The 20,639-nt window shown below is 30.9% G+C and overlaps 2 protein-coding genes across 2 annotated transcripts; one reads left to right on the top strand and one right to left on the bottom strand.

Annotated features, from left to right (window-relative positions):
• Positions 1–876: 876 nt before the first annotated feature.
• Positions 877–1,821, top strand: LOC148193452 (uncharacterized). Its single transcript, XM_088098257.1, has one exon. The coding sequence runs from the start codon at positions 1,023–1,025 to the stop codon at positions 1,560–1,562; it is 540 nt and encodes a 179-aa protein (XP_087954383.1). The 5' UTR covers positions 877–1,022; the 3' UTR covers positions 1,563–1,821.
• Positions 1,822–8,908: 7,087 nt separating this feature from the next.
• Positions 8,909–20,146, bottom strand: LOC148193451 (uncharacterized). Its single transcript, XM_088099426.1, has 4 exons — positions 20,099–20,146; positions 12,186–12,209; positions 9,706–9,810; positions 8,909–9,626 (listed from the first exon to the last, which is right to left on the bottom strand). Exons 1-4 carry the CDS (start codon positions 20,144–20,146, stop codon positions 9,093–9,095), a joined length of 711 nt encoding a protein of 236 aa, XP_087955552.1. The 3' UTR covers positions 8,909–9,092.
• Positions 20,147–20,639: the final 493 nt, after the last annotated feature.

Genomic DNA, 20,639 nt, shown 5'->3' with positions numbered 1-20,639 from the left:
TTTTTTTATTCTAAATGTAAAATTTAGAATATATTATGTATTTTGAGATATAAAATAAAATATATACATCTTATGAATTGTATACTTTAAAATACATTTTTTATATTTTGTGTACTATATATGTTCAAGATTCTTTCGATTGTAAAAATATATGACCTACTCCTGAATACTTGTTGATCTGCTAAGTAAACAAATACCTAATGTGTATTTATTAAATCACGACGACATCATATCAACACATACTATTCACAATAATTTAATATTAACTAAAATAATTCAAGATTAATAAGTTATTATTCAAAGTAAGAATTTATGAACAATGATACAAATAATGCATTTTAATAAGATATGTGATTTATTTTTATTAATTATTATATTTATTATTAATTGACTTACTTAACTGACTTAAACGTTAAAATGTTTGGATATGTTCTGGAACACGTTTTGATTTATATCCATTAGAATATAAAAAATCATATTTTGAATTGTATTATTTATAATATAAAAATATGATTGAGATTATATAATTTAAAATGTAAAATTTATATTTTAAATTATACCATCAAAATAAATAAAAAAAAATATATGGAAGTGAAGGTTAAAATTATGAATGTTTGTTGAGTCAACGCATAATACCAGGGACAATGTTGCAACCACTGTGAGAACGCTGTACATTTTTTAAACGTTGTACATTGTTTGGACTTTACGAATTGGATGCTGCTGATCTTTCAGGTAAACTCCGAAAAATAGTTTACTTCTACTCTTCTACGATTTTAAAGGTGTTTGATTTGAAAAATATATTTTTTAATTATAAAATATCATTTTATTTTATAATTCCTAATGTTTTTCATTCAAGATTGGGCCTTCTTCTTTTGGGGACTGGAAAGAACAAAAATAATCAGGCCCGATGTGAAAATTGGGTTTTGGCCGGAAAAGCGATATTTATTTTCAGGGCAAAAGAGCAGAGGGGAAAGTTTTGAAGTTTTGCGAAGGTAGTGTGGCGAGAGACGTCGTGAACGACCATGGGAAGCAGAATGGGAAGAAGGGTGGTGCAGTTTGCAAACCTACCCATAAAACTTTTGATGCCCAAAACCTTCACCAACATCCAAGAAATTGCACTGAAGACCATTCCTTCCGCTTCGAAGATCGAAATCAAGCGTGTTCTTGAATCCCTCTACGGGTTCGAGGTCGAAAAGGTTCAGACATTGAACATGGAGGGTAAGAAGAAGAAACGGGGCGGCTTGTTGATCGCCAAACCCGATTACAAAAAGGCTTATGTCACTCTCAAGAACCCGCTCTCCATTTCGCCCGATCTCTACCCGATCCGAATCATCGAGGAGGATAAGAAGAGGGTCAACAAGCAAACCACGTCCAGCGTCGTCGAGGAAGACACCCACGCCAGGAGTCACTGGCTCGATGACAGGAAAGAGTCCCAGCAGCCCTTCAGGGCCCAACGGCCCTTCCGGGCCCAAAATCATGGGCGTTTGGGCCGCCGCGAGAGTGTCGATGATGCCAAGTTCCCCTGGTCCAGCATGAGGTCTGGTAGTAGTTCTACTCGATAGTTGATGTTGTTGTTGTTTTCTAGGTGTTGGTTGTAGCTGTTAACATATTTTGTCTGTTGAGATGTAACAGAAATGGTGTAAGGTGCGATGGATTTCGATGGGTTTTTTTCATTAGTGGTGATTATGCTAATAAATTTTCTTCTTAAACTCGGTTGATTTTGATTGAGTAGAACCACATGTTTCTACTTATGGGAATCCTTGCCTTGCAAATTCTCAAGATTTTGAAGTGAAGTAGAAATGCACACAGTTTTTCCTCCTCCCTCTCATTGCCCGCACCCCACGCCTACAATTTGTTTTATGCTAGCTACTTGTTAAACACTTATAGAGACGAATTTGGATACAGTTCTGTTTTATATTGTTCTCTTATCAGAATTGAAGTTGTATTTCGGTAACTTGCATCATAAAAGTCTGAATCAGAAGATTTTGCAGATTATCAAGGTAAAACTTAATTTCTAATTGGTTAACAGCAATAACACTACTTTTATCTAAGTTTTTTTCTTTTATAAATAAGCAATTTAATTGGTCTGTGCCACTCATGCAGTTGGCTTTGTATATGCTGCTTCAAAATGTGAGCAAGTGCTTGCAAAGAGAAGAACAGAAGCACCTGGGATCTGCCGATGGTAAATATTGAATGAAATGGCTTGCACTTGCATTTCATCACGGTATGGAGACACTTTATCTATACAAATATCTTCTGACTAAGTAACTATGGTATATTTAAATATTACCAAGCTTGTATATATGGAGTCCCTACTCGTAGAAGAAAAGTTTACCAATTTTGTTCGGAATATAAGGTGGAGCTAATTTTTACATGATGTCTTAGATGTTGCGTACTGTTCTTTTTTCTGGACAATCCATTATGGATCTTTTAAAGGGGTCCATTTTTGCTCTCTTCAATTTTGCTATGATCTACATTCTCATAAGGGTTAAGATTTTTGGACCATGCTGCATCCTATTCACAGCTTTTGCAGTACTGCGTGCCACACAAGTAAATCATGTTTTGCAAAAACTAACCTTAAATAGCAATAGAAGTGGGAAAGAAACTAAACTGAACTAAAAACTATCAATAACCAAACGAAATTAAACTAAAAGGAATTTTCATGAGATTATTTTTCTCTTCTCACAACTTATTGATATCCTATCATGTGGGGGTGTTGTGAACTTCTTACAAGAAGATCAAGCCTTTTTTCTCCGATCTTTTCAAGGATGTGAATTTTTTCAAAACCCTGTTCTATCTTAGTAGATTGTCTACATGTGGAGGATGGCCTATTGAAGAAAGACTCTCTTTTTTTTCTATAGATTTTTTCTACTGACAAAATCAATGAATCATTTTTTGTTCTTATTATTCCAAAGTTTTTACTTAGACTTTTAGGACTTTATTTCACATTTTCGTTTACTTTGAACAGTTCTCATTGTATTATCTCTGCTCCAAATTTTGAGTGATTAGATCATTTGTAGAGTTGAACATGATTTTCAAATGCTGAGCTATTTAGTCACAAACAACTCTTAAATCCTTTTTAGCAGTTAATAGAAGGTTTCCAAAAGCAGTAAAGACTTATGTAGAAGCTCATTCCATGCCTGTATGATAAAATGAATGTTAATAAAGTCTACCTATTCATGTGACTCATTCAAAGGTAGTTTAAACTCCATCATGGCTACCATAAAACAAAGTTGTGATTCTTCTTCTATATGTCTTCATCTTCAAAGTCAACCAAGTCAAATTTTTCCATGTGACATTAGTTTTTTCTTGGAATCATTTTTGACAAACTTCTTTCGTTTGACTTTTCCTACTTTGAACATTATGACTTAAAGTGTCGAAGTTTCTTAACCCACAGATCTGCCTTATGTCCCTTTTATCCTTTAGATTTTTATTTTGCTATATCATCCTTTGAATCCTTCTCTTATTTTCCAAATCTTGTGAAATTCTCGTGAAGAATATTTGTCATCTAGTATGTTTTTACATTTCAATTTTCTTAGTATGTTTTTAAATATGTACATTAGTATGTTATCTAGTAAGAACGTAATTATGACATTTATCTTTGCTCTCGATCTTTCTATCCATTTCACTATTGAAAACAATTTCTCTTCACTATATCAGCAAGAATTTCAATATATTTTTTATAGTATGTTGCACTTGTCTCTAAATTTGTCATTAATTTTGCACTTACTTGCCCCTCCAATGATGGTTATATACACTCATAACAATAACAGATGAGATATTTCAATTTGTGCACATATTTTTGTTTTCCAAAATTACTATCATAATATTACATATTCTCTCAGACAAAAAAATAAAAAGAAGAGTCTATTACTTGCATAACTACTAACTATCATAAACTTGTATTTCAAGAAAGCATTTTACATTCTCTATTTTTTAACTTTCATGATCGTCGTCCTTTCCAAACAATATAATAAGTTTTATATGATTATTTTATTTTAATGTAAAAAAAATACAACAGTGTAATAAAATGCTGACACACGTATATGTTCGTGCTGGCTCTTATAAAGCAAGTGAATAAAATATTGAATTTGGAGAGTTAGATGTATAATAAACTGAGTAATGTTGTTGAATGTAAGTACTGGTTTAGGAATAGCAGATTGGAGCTTATCGCTTGTTGGTTGAAGCATGCAACATCAATAATTGAGCAAAATAATGTGTGACTGAAAACTCCACTGCATTTGATACCATTACATTCGAGTGATGCCATTGCTATCAATTTTGATGTGATTGTGCTATCGTTTTAAATGCATTAGAACAACAGTATATAGCAGTACTGATACAACACTTCTTACCAAACATGGTGTGAATCCATCTTTCTCACTTTCTTTTAACTTTTTAAAACAAAAATTGCTGTGTGATGATAGGTACAATTCGTAAAGTTTAACACAAAAATAATTTGTGTCTTGATTGATAAACTATACTCCATCTATAGTTTATTTGCTAAGAGATAACCTTAAAATCCGATCGAGACTGTATAAACTAATATAAACTTCAGTAAGCACGGATTGTACAACAAAAAATAGATGCTAGGTAGTCATAAAATGTTAACTCTTTCTAAACGAAAATCTATCGTAATAAAGCAGACTTATTATAACAACGAAAATTTATCATAATAAATGAGACTTATTATAACAGAAACTATTAACAGAGTAAAAACTTTACATGAAAGAAGAGATTTCCGTTTGCCTCATACTCTTTCTTGAAGATAATCAGCCAGAGAAAAATAAATACTAAAAATGTGAACATTTAAACTTATGCCACACAGTGTAGTATATATATATATATATATATATATATATATATATATATATATATATATATATATCAGAGAATGAGATAATAGTTTAAAATAAGAGTTGGTGGACAAACTTTACTTTAATATGTGAGAGAATGAGAGACTAGTATAAAATAAAGGTTGGTTGATAAAATTTATTGATTTTTTCTTAAAGTTTTGAGTAGATGAAATTATTTTTCGAAGCATCATATGTACTTGTACTCCTTATTTTAATACTTTTATATCGCAATAATATCAATAATAATAGTAGTAATAATATGTATGTTATTATTTGTTATTCTTTATATGCATTAATTAGTTAAATAAATTTAGTAATTAGTATAATTTTAATGAATATTATTTTATATTAAGATATGAAAGCTCATTTAAATTGATGGAGTTTTCATAATTAGAAAAGACTGCAATACATTACATCTAATAAGTCATTTTTTTTGTATTGTTATTCAATTATATATATTATTTGTATTTAACTTTATAATGCTCACATCAATCAATTGGAGAGATAAAAGTACGAGTTTTATATGACTAGGCACATGTATATCAGTGATTTATGGAAGAATGTAATATGCAATTAACTTGGGTAATGTAAATATTTGATTATTAATTTTATCTTTATTGATAAAATAAATATTTGTTTATGAAGATATTCAATGACTCGTTATGAAGTTTTACGAAAAATTTGAGAGTTGTGAACATGTTTTTCAAAAATATTTATTCTAATGATTGTTATAGAATTAATAACTTTGTATAGCTAACTTAAATAATCGTATACATTTAAACACATTAACATTTAGTAAAGTTTAAAAATATTTATGTACTAGATTATTAGTAGTTTATTTGAAATCTTGTGTGAAAATATTTGTTGTGCAGATAGGGAAATAAATACATAAATTTTAAAAGAAAATATATTTTCTATGACATTTACTTTTTGTGATGGTTGTACTCAAAATTGTCATAGAAAATAATATTTTATATATTAATGTAATTTTAATTATCATAGAAAGTAAGGTGATAAACATGTAAATAACATCTTTTAATATTTTGGAAAATGATACTTGAACAACCATTTTTGACAACATTTAGACACGCGCATACGTGTCAAAATCTGAGTGGTCCAGTTGGAAAAATTAAATGAAAATGGACCACTCAGATTTTGACACATGTGCGCGTGTCTAAATGTTGTCAAAAATGGTTGTTCAAGTATCATTTTCCTAATATTTTTTCCATGCTTGGTTTTTATATTTTATAACTGACATATTTTATAACAATTATTCAACGTTTTAAAAAGTTTAGAATTTTTATATCAGTTATATCTAGGTTTAATCATTCAGGAGGTCTTTATTTTTGGGCAGAATCTTAATTTGGTCTTTTTCTTTCTCGGTGTCTCAATTGGGTCCTATTTTTGTAAAAATTGCAACAATTCGGCCCTTGTCGTTAAATTGAGTCAAACGGCGTCAGTATCTTATAAACGTGGCACGTTGTCCTGATTTGTACTGATTTTTTTGCTTAACGTGGATAAATGATGTGTATTAAGATAGTTTTAAAATTAAAAACTTTGTAAAATTAAGAGAAAAGTTAAAGGACAGAGTGGAGGGATTTTAAAATCCAGCAAAAAGAATTAGAAGCTGATTGACAAAACAAGAAACTTCATCAAAAATTTCAAAACAATTATTCAGATCAAGGCATGAGATATGCAATTTTCCAATAAGCTTTACAAATCAGTAAATAACATACACAATCAATAATTACAAATCCAAAAGTAAATGACATCCAGGCATGAGATATGCAATTTCCCAATAAGAAAAGATTAAAAATTTAACCTTGGGGAGAGGAAATAGGAAATAGGAAATGGGGTTTGAATATACGAACTTACTTTCCCTCATAGACTTTAGCATGAGTTCCCTCTCCAATCTGTGGCCCAATAAAGAGATGCTTAGCATCAATCAGCCATTTGGGGTCCAATCTGAACTCATCAACTGAGTAGAACCTAACTCCAGATTCCATTTTGTTTTTCTTTTGCTTCTACAATAATGGAAAAAGATTTTCTCAAGTAAAATTCTTCATGAGCCAATAATGAGCCTCCAGCTTGGCAGAGTGAAATCAGATGGAAGAGAATCCTAGAAAAAGGGAGGCATTGGAAGAAGGGAGGCATTGGAAGAAGGTGGATTTGCATAAACCACATCTAAAAAAGTCAGTGAAATTGATTGAACTTTGCAATCTGTCAACGTAGAACGACAAGGGTTAGGGTTTGTGCATGCTCTCTGTCAACGTCAACTTTAATTAAAACCTAAATCCCCAAATTCATACCCTAAAGGTAAGAACTCTGCCTCCTCTGGACTCCATCGACGATCACCGCTAGGGTCAGTGGGTTTCTCCCCAGCCGCCACCTCCGCGGCTACCATTTCCGTTTTTAGCACCATCATCAAAAACACCAAAACCCTACTTTTCATTTGTTTGTTTTTAAAAAAATATAAATATACACATCAGACAGAGTAGCCCTTACACGTACTCATTCCAGTGTGCCACGTCAACAAGACACTGATGTCGTTGGGTTCAATTTAACGGCAAGAACCGAATTGTTACAATTTTTACAAAAATAGGATCCAATTGAGACGCCGAGAAAGAAAAGGACCGAATTAAAATTCTGTCCAAAAATAAAAACCTCCGGAAACCTTATATTTATGTTGATTCTAAACTTAACGTAAAAAAAATTGTTAGTCGTGAAAAGTATTAGCATACAATGATTATAAGAACAAATTAGTCACGTATGAGTTGACAAGACATAACCTTACAAATGATTAATTTGTGGAAGTAATAAAGAAAATAGTGATTGATGGAAAACTTCTAAGTGATTATAAAAGTATATAATTTACCACAGTTAATAAGTCCATTGTGAGTGAAAATGAAAATAAGGAGTAATATTAATTCCACTGACAACAATGTCACAATGACAATAAATAAGTTATTATAAGTTTAGGGTGAATGACAAGTGATTAAGATTAAACTTGTTGACGCGGGTATTATTCCAACTTGTTTATGTATTGATAAAAAAATTAATATCAATATCGGGAGACATAGATAATATATAATTCTTTAAATTAGGTACGGTAATATAAATGAATATGTATATATATTCAATTATTTCTGTTCAATTTTAATATTTTTACTTATTATTTATTTTATTTTTGTATGAAAATGTTTAATTCTCCTTTACAATTCATTAATTGAGTAAACTCTTAATTGATTGAGTAACATAAAATAATTTTCATCATTTTTCAACAATTTGACTAGTTTCATATTTCTCATATTTTTTTAAATCTTTAAAATATTTCCCTTATCATAATGTTAATTATATGTTTTTTATGTGATTTCGTGATACATCAAATTGTTTCTAGAACACATATTTGATATTTTTACTTCTTCTTAATATTATTACTTTTGTTTATTTTTATAATATATAAAATATTATTTTGATATTTTTTTATATAATTATGTTGTTTCCTAACATGTTCACTACAAAAAAGTAGGGCATTACCGAAGGCCAGAAACCCTCGGAAAATGCCAAAAGCCGTCGATAATGAACGTTTACCGAAGGCCTATCGACGGCCAAAAATCCTTCGGTAAATCCCTTGTCGCTAACCATTACCGAGGGCTTCTGACCTTCGGTAATTACCGAGGGTCAGAAGCCTTCGGTAATTACCGAAGGGCGAAAGCCCTCGGTAATTACCGAAGGGCGGAAGCCTTCGGTAATTACCGAAGGGCGAAAGCCTTCGGTAATTTCCGAAGGGCAGAAGCCCTCGGTAATGAGCATTCGAGGGTATTTACCGAAGGGCGGAAGCCTTCGGTAATGGCCAGACGAGGGCATTTACCGAAGGGCAAAAGCCTTCGGTAAAATGCAGAGCAGGTTTTAGAGAAATGGTTTTCCCTGTGCAACCCAGACCTGTATAACAAATTTAATTTACAAACAGACCTGCATAAATTGCCAAACACATACAAACATGCATAATGTGCATCTCAAAGATCCAATCAATGATCAATATCCAAGGCACATCAAATAATCCACAGGACATCCATTAATGTAAAAATAATGTATTTATAGTTCAAACATAAAACAATGTAACACAAGGATGTTGTAACATCCAAAGTCTGTAAGTACATCTAACATTGAAATGATATCAACTCAAAATGTTCTAATATCCAAAAGTTTGTCTAACAAGTAATGAGAAAATGAAACCTAATAATGTACATAACTATCATCAGAATGATTTTCATCATCCTGCTCCTCTATTGATGGCTGGACTGGTGTGGGTTGGACTGATGAGGGTTGGACTGATGAGGGTTGGACTGAAGTGGGCTGCTGAGTGGCAGCAGGTGATGAGGACGGTCGTGATTGGGTGGGAGGGATATTTTGTACGTCCTGTGAGGTTTGAGGCAAGACAGTCATGACCAGGGCCTTAAAATTTGAAAACTCTGCTCTGAGATCAGTGAGCTCCTGGTCACGTTGATGGAGTTCCTGCCTGAGTTGAAGAACCTCGTCAGGAGTACTGGTGGAAGAAGAAGGCTGGTGCTTCAGAGTACCTCCTCTGGATGCTGTATAGTTTGCAGCAAGCTGTCCCGCACCATACACTCGTCCCTTTTTCTTCCCACCAACGGTGTCGATCCAGCACTGCGTCCTACGGATGTCATCATCTGCATTACTGGCATCATCCGGTGTAGGAGCTGACTCATGTTCAGATCTAACCTGTGAAAGTCTCGTAGAAAAGTCTTCCTGTTGAAACATTAAAAGCAATGTCAGAGAACGACAGTATAACAGAAATAAAAAATTAGTAATAGTGTTATTTGCTTACATGAGTCTTCCGAGATCTTTCATCAACAAATTGATTAGTTCCCTTCCGAACATGAGTCTGTGCAAAGACCTCATCAACATGGACCGCCCGTCCTAGAGCCTGTGCCTGTAACATAATTAAGAATTACAAGCGTACATATGAAATACAATATACATAACTTGTGTATGAAAGAAAAAGTTATGTAATGAGATTATACCATACGAATGGCATGCTCATGAATGGTGATCGACCCACCAGTATGCAGGCTATAAAAAAGTGGACTACAGTGGTCAAAATGAATGGCAGTGTCTCTAAGGCTCAATTGAGACTTCAAGCAAGTTTATATCATCAAATTGGATGTGTGCAAACAGTTAAATAGCCAAGAAACAGATTACACCAGAAAATCAGTGGTCCACTTCCAATTTTAGGCCAAATTTGGTGCTTAAATGGGTGAATCTTCATAAACACGTTTGGAAATATAAATTGATGTTTTTAGCAACTTTTTATCATCAATTTGAAGGTGTTTAGACACTGACCTACCAAAGAAACACATTGCACTCAAAATTGACTAGTTCACTTCCAAATTAAGGCAAATATGATGGTTTAGGAAGTGATTTTGCATATGAACTCAAATTTGGCCAAATGAACAGTGCATACATGTTTGAAAAGGTGAAATACACTTGGAAAAATGTTTAAACTGCACTGAAATGGACAGATTAAAAAAAACACCCCTTTTGTAGCCAAATATGCAACACTTTTTACACAAAATTTGGACCACAATGTAGAAATCAATGGAATCAAAACTGGACAGTAGAATCAATGACTCAAGAAGGTCATAATACACTACATCTAAAGAATAATGTTTGGTAATTTTAAAAAACCACATGAAATGCCCACTGCACCAGAAAATGACTTTCAAAATGGTGGTTTTAAGGCCAAAAATGCTTGGAAGTGTTTCAATAGCAAAAGTGATGCTTGAAGCAAGTTTATATGATCAATTTGAAGGTGTGCAACCACTTAAACAATAAAGATAAAGACTACACCAAAAAATCAGTGGTCTACTTCTAATTTTAAGCAAAATTTGGTGGTTTAAAGGGTGATTTTGCACAAACACGTTTGGACACATAATTTGCAGTTTTGAGCAACTTTGTATCATCAATTTGGATGTGTTTAAACACTGAAACAGCCAACAAACACACTGCAGCAGAAAATCACTAGTTCACTTCCAATTTTAGGCACATGACTTTAGACAAAACTAGGAAATGAATATGTAAGGTGGAATTCAACTCAGCCAAACCAAATTCACTGATTAAGATGATGAAGTAACACTAAGGAACACTGGAAGTACAAGCACAACAAGTACAAAGACGATTTAAACCCATTTGTCTCCTTTTTAGTAAACTTTTTTAGGTTCTAAGAACTCAAAAATCTGAGTTTTAGGTCAATGTTTGCTTTTGAGTAGTTTCCTAGTCTCATTTCACTACTTTAGACTTGTTAGGATATTAACATTAGTTATTATTAGTCTACTTTAGCTGAATTGCCTCTTTCTCACCCTTTTAGTAGACTTTTAGGTAGTCAAATTTTTAGATTTTGCTACTTCATCCAATTTGACATGTCTATTAGCTTCATTTAAGTACTTTAAAGTTGTTAGGATAACAACAGTATACTTTCTTTGCTTATATTAGGTGAATATCAAAATTGTCAACTATTTTTAGAACACTTTTTATGTTTCCACTGCACCTTCAATTTTGAGACTTCACAATTGAAGTCCAAAATCATATGTTCAACTTTAAGACACGTATCTTTGAACATGTTGAAGGCCAAATTAATCACTGGAGTGGCCTTAACCACTACCAGGTGGAGTAAAGTTAATAAAGTTTAACCTAAGAGATGGTCTACTTTAGCCTTAGTAAGGAATTTTAAGTTTTTTAGTTAATATATAAACTATAAAACAACTATAACTTTGGTTCCTCCTTCTACTTTCGTAACTTGGGGGATTCATGATAGTATATAACCAACATATATGCATGTTGGTTTGTCCTTGTACTCTACTTCATCCTTATAGTTACATCATGAATTGGTGTAATGAAATTGCCTATACTTAAATGTTAAAAGGTTGGGTTGTTGTTATACCTTGTTTACAGGAATGTTTGAACCAATTTTCCAAGGTTTAAATATTTTAGAAGATGTGATAGGGTCCAGTTTTACTTTTTCTGCAGATTTCGTGCAATAAAATTCAAGTTTTGGCATTTTTAGTTCATATCACCAAGGCTAGACATGGTATCATTTCCTTATAAGTTAATATCTTACTACACAACCACCTAAGGACAGATTCAAAATGAAAATAAGAAGCTGGAACATATTCACACAATTCACAACAGAACCAAAAACACCAATGGTAACAAATAATTAAATTTCAACCTCATGATCAAGTTCAATAATGCAGAGCTGGAATGGTAGGAAATTCATTATGGATGACATCAATTACAAATAAAACTTACAGGTTGTAGATTTTTTAACTGAAGCTACCACTTACAGCTGCCTCAAACTTCCCTATTCAACCAATATTCTGTTTCAGCTCCTCTTCCTAAAGATGCTACCTCAAATGAGTAAGGTCTCTAAGTTGGAAACTGCACCACAGCACTTAAGGTCAGCACAAACCAACAATATAAACATCAATCCAAATGTTAACACTAAACCAATAAACAGTTAAGGCAATACAAAATGTAACAAAGTGAAAACTTAAACAAGTATTGACAAGGATCAAACAAGAGTTTCTATCACATGTCTACTTCCCCTACTCTTTTATCAATAAAGAACCACCTCTTCAATGTTATCTTGTCACTGCTCTTGGGGTAACAGTCCAACAACTTCTGAGCTTCTGAAAATAATGATCATATATTTGATTTACTTTTAAGTACTTGAAAATCTGGTTATAAGAATCATTTCAACAAATGGAAATATGGAGTATGAGTCCACTTGTTCATCTTCTTATCAAATTGGAAGGTAATAAAACACTTGCAGGCATGTATTCAAAAAGCTGCTTTTTTAAATATATATATATATATATATATATATATATATATATATATATATATATATATATATATATATATAATTCTAAATAATTAGTGGCATCAATAGAATTGGAAAATTTTTTATGTTTGATGGATGTTACTGAAAATATTCACAGCAAAATGCTATAATCAACATTCAATCAATTAAAATACCAAAAATGCTTGAGATCTATACAAGTTGGCCTTAATTGACAGCTAAAGATTATTGAGGTTACCTTGAACTATGGTTGAGTAATACGAAGGTGCTAGGATCATACACATTCAAATAACTTGTAAAAGACAAGGTTGAAAGAGTAAAGGGATCAATGAATGTATGCACTGAGTGTGAAAGGGTAAAGGCATCAATGAGAGTTCAAAGAGTAAAGCCATCAATTTTGGCAGCTGAGTGTGAAACCCTCTGTCTCAATTTAACTTCTTGCCTTTGACCAAGTGAAAATGAAGAAGGACAAGAAAATGGTAATTAAAAAAGTATCACAGATGACTCTATTTTAGTTTGTAGCTTTGGATCACAGGGGAAGCTTATATGAAGTGGTAAATGACAAACTAAGGCTTGCACTGTGAAATACAATATATATTCAACAAAGAGATGATTGACAGTAGTAATTTTTTTATTTTAAGTCACATTGAATGAAAAATACAGGGATATAATGATGACATCAGAGCACATGGGAATGATGAAAAGAAAAAGAAGATTTGATGCAGAGACTGATGCAGGATTTCTAGATGAAAGAATTCATAATTTTTAACCTACACGCTCCAGCAAACAAATCTTTGTATTTTTTTCAAAATGAAACCTATTTATGGATGGAAACAACATAAATTGGATGGAAGCAACTCCCTACTCCATTGATCTCAAGCATAAGCTATACGAATTTAAAGTAAAACTTGCAGTATACAACAGAATGAACCAAAGATGGCTGGAACACTGATGTTTTTTAAACATTGACAAGGCATATAACATCCACTTAATCTCATTGGTCAATTCATGCTTTGCTGATATGAAAGTAGCTATTTTCATGTTTTGCTGATTTTTTTTAATGTTATATAACTTCATTCATAGAGAAAACAAAAAGAAATAACCTTAATTATAATTTATATCTCTGTATTTAATCAGCTAATTACTCTCAACAACCTTCATCTCCATAAAAAAACAGTTCAGACCAAGTCAAAGAACATTGTTACCCTTTGCTAACAAAGCTCACACACCACCCCTAGAACTTGCTCCTCAATCCTCTCCCTCTCCCTTGTTAATTGACTTCATTTTTGAACTTTAGGTCCCTTTTTAAGTCCAGGGTGCCCAACCCTACTATTATATGAAGAACACTTTCACTCTTTGGCAGCAAGAAAGCACACACTACACTAAAGACAACGTCTTCAAATCCGAATATGGAAGGTGAATTCATCTTCCAATTGGTATAATAGGGTAATGTATCTTTATGGATGTCAAAGCAAAGAACCTAACAAGGAAACAACTTAGGTATGCTAGGGTGCAAGGGTCCTATTAGCGGAATGAAATTACTATTTCAAGTGTTTGTTTTACACACAACATATGACCATAATTACTATTTCAATGTCTACCATTTACAGACAACATATGAGCATAATTAAAGCTAAAAATAGGAAGAACAGTAAAATTTTAAAATATGACATCCAACTAATATTTTCCATGGTTAAATGGTTTAGAACAAGTTCAAAACAAATTGACAAAGCTAAAAATTTAAGCATAACAGTGAAAACAATATGAAAAATAGCAAAAATGAGGAGTAAAGAGACTTACATATCGACGCCAGACAAGTCCAACAGCTGGGTTTTCTTCGATTGTTGCCTCTTCCACGCACCACGAAGCCCCTCCTCCACGTTGTGCCCTCCTCCACGAAGCCCTCCTGACGCACCCACAACAAATTTGTGACGCAGCCCCTGCAACCACGGAACGTTGGGGAATGTTGGTGACTGAGACGACCTCCGACAACAAAACCTCCCAAATTTGGGCAATGTTGGTGACGGTATAATGGCTGGAAGAAACGAGAAAGCTGGTGAGGGTTTGATGTCTCCGAAAAAGGGGGAATGCTGGTTAGGGTTCGAAGAAAGAAACGCAATATTTTGGCTCGAAAAATGAAAGTTTGCAGAGGGAAACCAAGTCCGCTGGGGTTAATTACACGAGCACCTTACCGAGGGTCATATATCCTTCGGTAAGTTAATTCACTAAAGCCAATACCGAGGGCTCAAAGACCTTCGGAAAAAAAACCTTCGGTAATGAATGCATTTCACCATGGCCTTCGGTAATCTCGGAAACGCAATTTTACCGAAGGGCAAAAGGCCGTCTGTAAAAACCCTTCGGTAATGCCTGAATTTCTTGTAGTGGTTCTCTTCTGTGTAAATTTATCATTGTGATTATATAAAAGTGTTTAAATTACTATAATATAACAATTTATAATCATAAAATAGTTTTTATCCACATCTTATAATAAACATTAAAATATTAAAATTTAACTAATGACGAAACAACATAACATATTCAAATTTATATAATAGATAAAAAACATATATTATAAACATTAAGATATAAATTACCAATTAAATAAAAAAAATATCAATATATTATATTATAAAAATTTAACATATTATTAATTAAATTAAATTTTAAAAATATTATTACATATTACAAATTAAGTAATAAATAACAAATAAGAAATAAGAAAAAATTTTAAAATTTAAATAAAATTATCAAATATAAACATCTTATAAATTAAATCAAAAGTTAAAAAAATTATAACTATACAATAAATACAAAATAACAAAAATATTCTAAACTAAATACTAAATAAAAAACAAAAAACTTATTCAAAATTAAATAAAACTTCATATCATTAACAATATAAAACATTAAAAACTTAATAACAAATAAAAAACTTAATAACAAATAAAAAAATTAATAACAAAATATTAAATACCACATAAAAAGTAACACCTAAATAATTAACTAATACATCATAAATAACATAAAATATTTTGAATTAAATCAAAGTTAAAAAATGTATATAATAAATATAAAATAACATAAAATATTATAAACTAAATACTAAATAAAAAAACAAAAAACTTATTCAAAATTAAATAAAACTTCATATCATTAACAATATAAAACATTAAAAACTTAATAACAAATAAAAAACTTAATAACAAATAAAAAAATTAATAACAAAATATTAAATACCACATAAAAAGTAACACCTAAATAATTAACTAATACATCATAAATAACATAAAATATTTTGAATTAAATCAAAGTTAAAAAATGTATATAATAAATATAAAATAACATAAAATATTATAAACTAAATACTAAATAAAAAAACAAAAAACTTATTCAAAATTAAATAAAACTTCATATCATTAACTATATAAAACATTAAAAACTTAATAACAAATAAAAAAATTAATAACAAAATATTAAATACCACATAAAAAGTAACACCTAAATAATTAATTAATACATCATAAATAACATAAAATATTTTGAATTAAATCAAAGTTAAAAAATGTATATAATAAATATAAAATAACATAAAATATTATAAACTAAATACTAAATAAAAAAACAAAAACTTATTCAAAATTAAATAAAACTTCATTAACACGTATAAAAAGTAAAAATTTCATAACAAATAAAAAAATTAAACAACAGAGTCACTACTATATAAAAAATAATGTCTGCAAAATTAACTGATACATCATAAATAACAAAATAATTAAAAAATATATGTTTAACACATAAATATTACAATTTAAATAAACAAATATAAAAACATAAAAATATTAAACAAATAAAAAACATAATATATATCAAAAAATAAATTAACTCATATTACATAAAATAACAATACATAAAATAACAAGTATTAAAAAAATAAAATAATACAAAACGAAATTCACACTACACAACCGAAATTGAACTAGTGTCTGTTTTTCACTGCACTTCGAAGTTTGATTGAAGGCTACCGAACTTCAAAGTGCCACAATACATAACCAAATGTCTGGTACACCCTTAACCGTCGGTTAAGGATGTTTATGATTATATATTTTTACCTTTGTTAGGAGGAAACTTTAAGGATAGGAGAAAAAGTGTTAAAATTGGGAGAAGTTGGAAGATTTTTTAGAGGTGGAAGGAAAACCTTGTTGTATTTAATGCTTCTACTAATCTTTTTGGCTTGCTTACATATGATTCAATCACTCCTATTTATACTAGTGGCACATCCTTAACCAATGGTTAGGATATTGTCACCACAATTAATCTAAGGGTCATCATTATTCATTCTCTAGAGATTTTTAAAACATTTATAAAATTCTAAACTTATCTAGAAACATCTTATGGAGAAGCATTTCTAGATTTATAGATCATTCTAGAATCCTTCTAAATAGGATTTTCTAGAATGCTATCTGAACCTTTTCTAATATTGAACTTTTATCTTTTAGGCACAAAACACAAAATCAATTTACATTTCAACAATCTCGAATGCATGAATCTCTTTCACCACCTTCCTCCTCCAAAAATCACACCACACATAACACGCCCACCACCAAAGTCGATCACAATCACCACCACTTTCAGAAAACCTCTCAACTCAGTAAAACAACGAAACAGGAAAGAAAATGTTAGTGAAAAAAAATTAAGAAATAGGAAGATGATGCATGTAGGGTTTATAAAAACAGAAGATTTGGAATTGTTGGTTGTTGAAACATAATTAAATCATCATTAAATTTGTTCAGACTTTAATAAATAAAGGCAAAAATGTCAAATAGGATGCTGAGATGAGTTAGCTGGGCAACACTGCTAAATTGAAATATATTTTAATTATAATGAAAATATCACTTAAATATTTATTATGTTTTATTATAAAAATATTTATATTTATTTAATAATTATAATATATTTTTATAATAATAAAAGATAAAGTTATGTTTTCAGTTATAAATAATAAATTAATTAATTAATTTATAATTACATCTTAAGTAACATTGAAAATAATTTATCATTAAACTTTGATTTACTTTTTTAAAAAATATAAATCTGATTTAGAAAATGTTAAAAAGTAAAACAAATGTAAAGTAAAAGAATGTCTACAATGAAAAAAAATTAAAATTAATTATTGGTAATAAAAGTAAAATAACTCAAAATTATAAATTAAAAATTGACTTATAATAAGTTAAAAGTTATTAAAAAAACGATTTACAAATGAGAAATATTCAGGCAGTCAATTTGAGAAATCCATAGAAAGACACACATTTGTCACTTATTATTATGAATTGTTCACAGTGATGTAAAGAGTAAATTATATTGACGTTGAATGATCATAACAACAAAATAAATAGATCATTTATGAAGCAATAATTGGTGACTTTACGTAACTTTATGATTTATTGATTTGTGTGAGTAATAAAAAAATAAATCAGGAGTGATTCTCCTACACCTCACTCCCTTCGTCCTGCACCTCCAAAATATATTTTAATTCCAAAGTATACCCTTCAGCACAGTGAACAAGAATATTTTGAATTTTTAAAAGGTTGACTAATTTTGAAACTTGAACTCTGCCGCATCTCACCCTCAAACCCTACACCCCGTTCTAAATCACTCCTCCCTCCTCCGCCCTCCCTCTTCTCCCATTGTTCTCTCCGGTCTCCTCTGCCCCTCTTTTCTCCTCCCTTGTGCCAAGTGTTTGCGTTTCTCCTTCGTGCTTGATTTCTCACAAATCTCAGGTGCTTTCTGGCGTCCAGGTTAGTATCTTGATAAAATGTAGGTATTTGAGTTCGCTGGATGTTGGTGTTGAGCGCCGGAGAGCAATTGCTTAAACGCCAGTGGTAGCAGACTTCCGCAGTTGGAAGTGCGGAAAGTAGGAAAACCGCATATCGATATGCGAAGGGTTTCCTAGGCGACTCATACTAACCGCACATCCATGTGCGTTAGTTGTCGCCGCATTTCGAACTCCGACGAAATATTAGGTTAATTTAATTTATTAGGTTAAATTATATATGTAAATAGTTGCGAGCATCGATATTAATTTTAGGTTGAGATATTTAATTTTTTTATTAGGTTATACTAACCGCATAACCATATGTGAAAGGTTTTTAATTTTTTTTTATTAGGTTAGTATATATTTATTTTATTAGGTTAATTTTTTGTTAGGTTAGTATATATTTATTTTATTAGGTTTATTTTTTATTAGGTTAGTATAATAAATTTAATTTTTTTTAGTTGATAAATAAAATGTTTTCTTAATATATTTTTATTTATTTTATTTGTTAAATTTTGTTGAATTTGTTACTTTTTAACATATTATTATTTTCGTAATATATTATTTATTATGTATTTAATTTTATTTAATTTTTTATGAAATTGAAATAATTATTAAATTTTTTACTGAATTAAATAATAATTATCATCTGTAATTTTTGTTAAATATTATTTTAGATTTATTTATAATTATTTAATTATTTAATTATTTAATTATTACATATAAGAAACGCACTTCAAAGTGCTAAAGATATAAAACGCACTTCGAAGTGCGATATGTAGGAAACGCACTTCGAAGTGCGACCACTAGAAAACGTACTTCGAAATGCGGTTAGGAAACATTAATTGATTAATTAAATTTTGACTTTTTATAAATGAAGGATAAAAAAGTAAAATTGAAGGTGCAGGATGAAGGCAGTGAGGTGTAGGAAGAATCACTCATAAATCAGTGACGGATGAAATAAATGGTTTGAGATGATAATGAAATTATATAATTTATAGTGATTTATGATTACGAGTGACAATAACAATAACTATATAATTTATATATTTTTTTTAATAAAAAATATAAATATAAATTGAGTGTGTACAAGGTAGGTGTTCTTATCCAGATATCGAGTGTGCCCTTAAGTGGTGAAATTCTAAAACTCAACTAAGTTAGAAAGTTGAAAATATTTTAAAATAAGATGAGAAAAAATGGTTATGAATAGTAAGTAATTTGATTATAGGAAAAATGTAGAGTGGAAAAGTAAACGGTGACGTAGGTTTTTGGATGCACATTGTTCCCTAGTAGGTGAAGGTACAGAAGAAGGAAGACATAGGGATAGGGACAGGGAGATGGAAAAAGAAGGAGAAGAGAAGAAAAGGAGAAAATTAATAAAAAAATGAAAAAAGTGGTTGGGTTGGCTAAAAGCATTGACTGTTGTTTGCGGGGAAGACAAAGAGAACCACTCCAACGTCTCAAACAAAACTGCCTTCTTTCATGGCCCACCTTAACCAAAATTAAACACACTCTATCAAAACATCTCACTCTTTCTTATAAACTCACACCACCACCATCATCATCATCATCATGCTGCTTTTCTTCCCTGCCCATGAAGAACAACAACAACTTCTTCCATATTCGAACCTTCTTCGATGATGTTTTTTGTCACCAACATGGCCCAAAGACGCTGTTTTGAAGAGGTCGAGGTTCTCGTTTCTGCTGGAGAATTCACCAGTGGAAGATTAGGCGTACATGGGAAAGCCAGGCATTTCTTCAACTTTTATTTTCCTTTAACCTTCTTTTCTGTTGCAATTAATTCATCATCGCTTTTTCTTTTTCTTTTTCTTTTTTTCATTTTTGTGGCTCAGTAACCCTTAGAATCTACTTCCTGCTACAAGACATTTGTAAACCGTTCTAGAACATCATGGTCATCAGATTACAACACTCATGAAATAAACATTTGTGACTGGTTTTCCATGTCCCTCTTCATTTGCATGTTGCTCTCTCCTTCTCCCTTTCGCTGTGTAGCTCCAAATTTTAGTGTTATATAGCATTGATTGGCATAAAGATTGATGAGCTTTTTTCTTCTTCTTCTATAAAATCG

This window comes from Vigna umbellata, chromosome 9 (genome assembly GCF_029865625.1).
Source record: "Vigna umbellata cultivar VRB3 chromosome 9, Vumbellata_1.0, whole genome shotgun sequence".
Classification (NCBI taxonomy): domain Eukaryota; kingdom Viridiplantae; phylum Streptophyta; class Magnoliopsida; order Fabales; family Fabaceae; genus Vigna; species Vigna umbellata.
The sequence above is the reverse complement of the archived record's forward strand: the minus strand, read 5'-3'. Positions and strand labels throughout refer to the sequence as shown.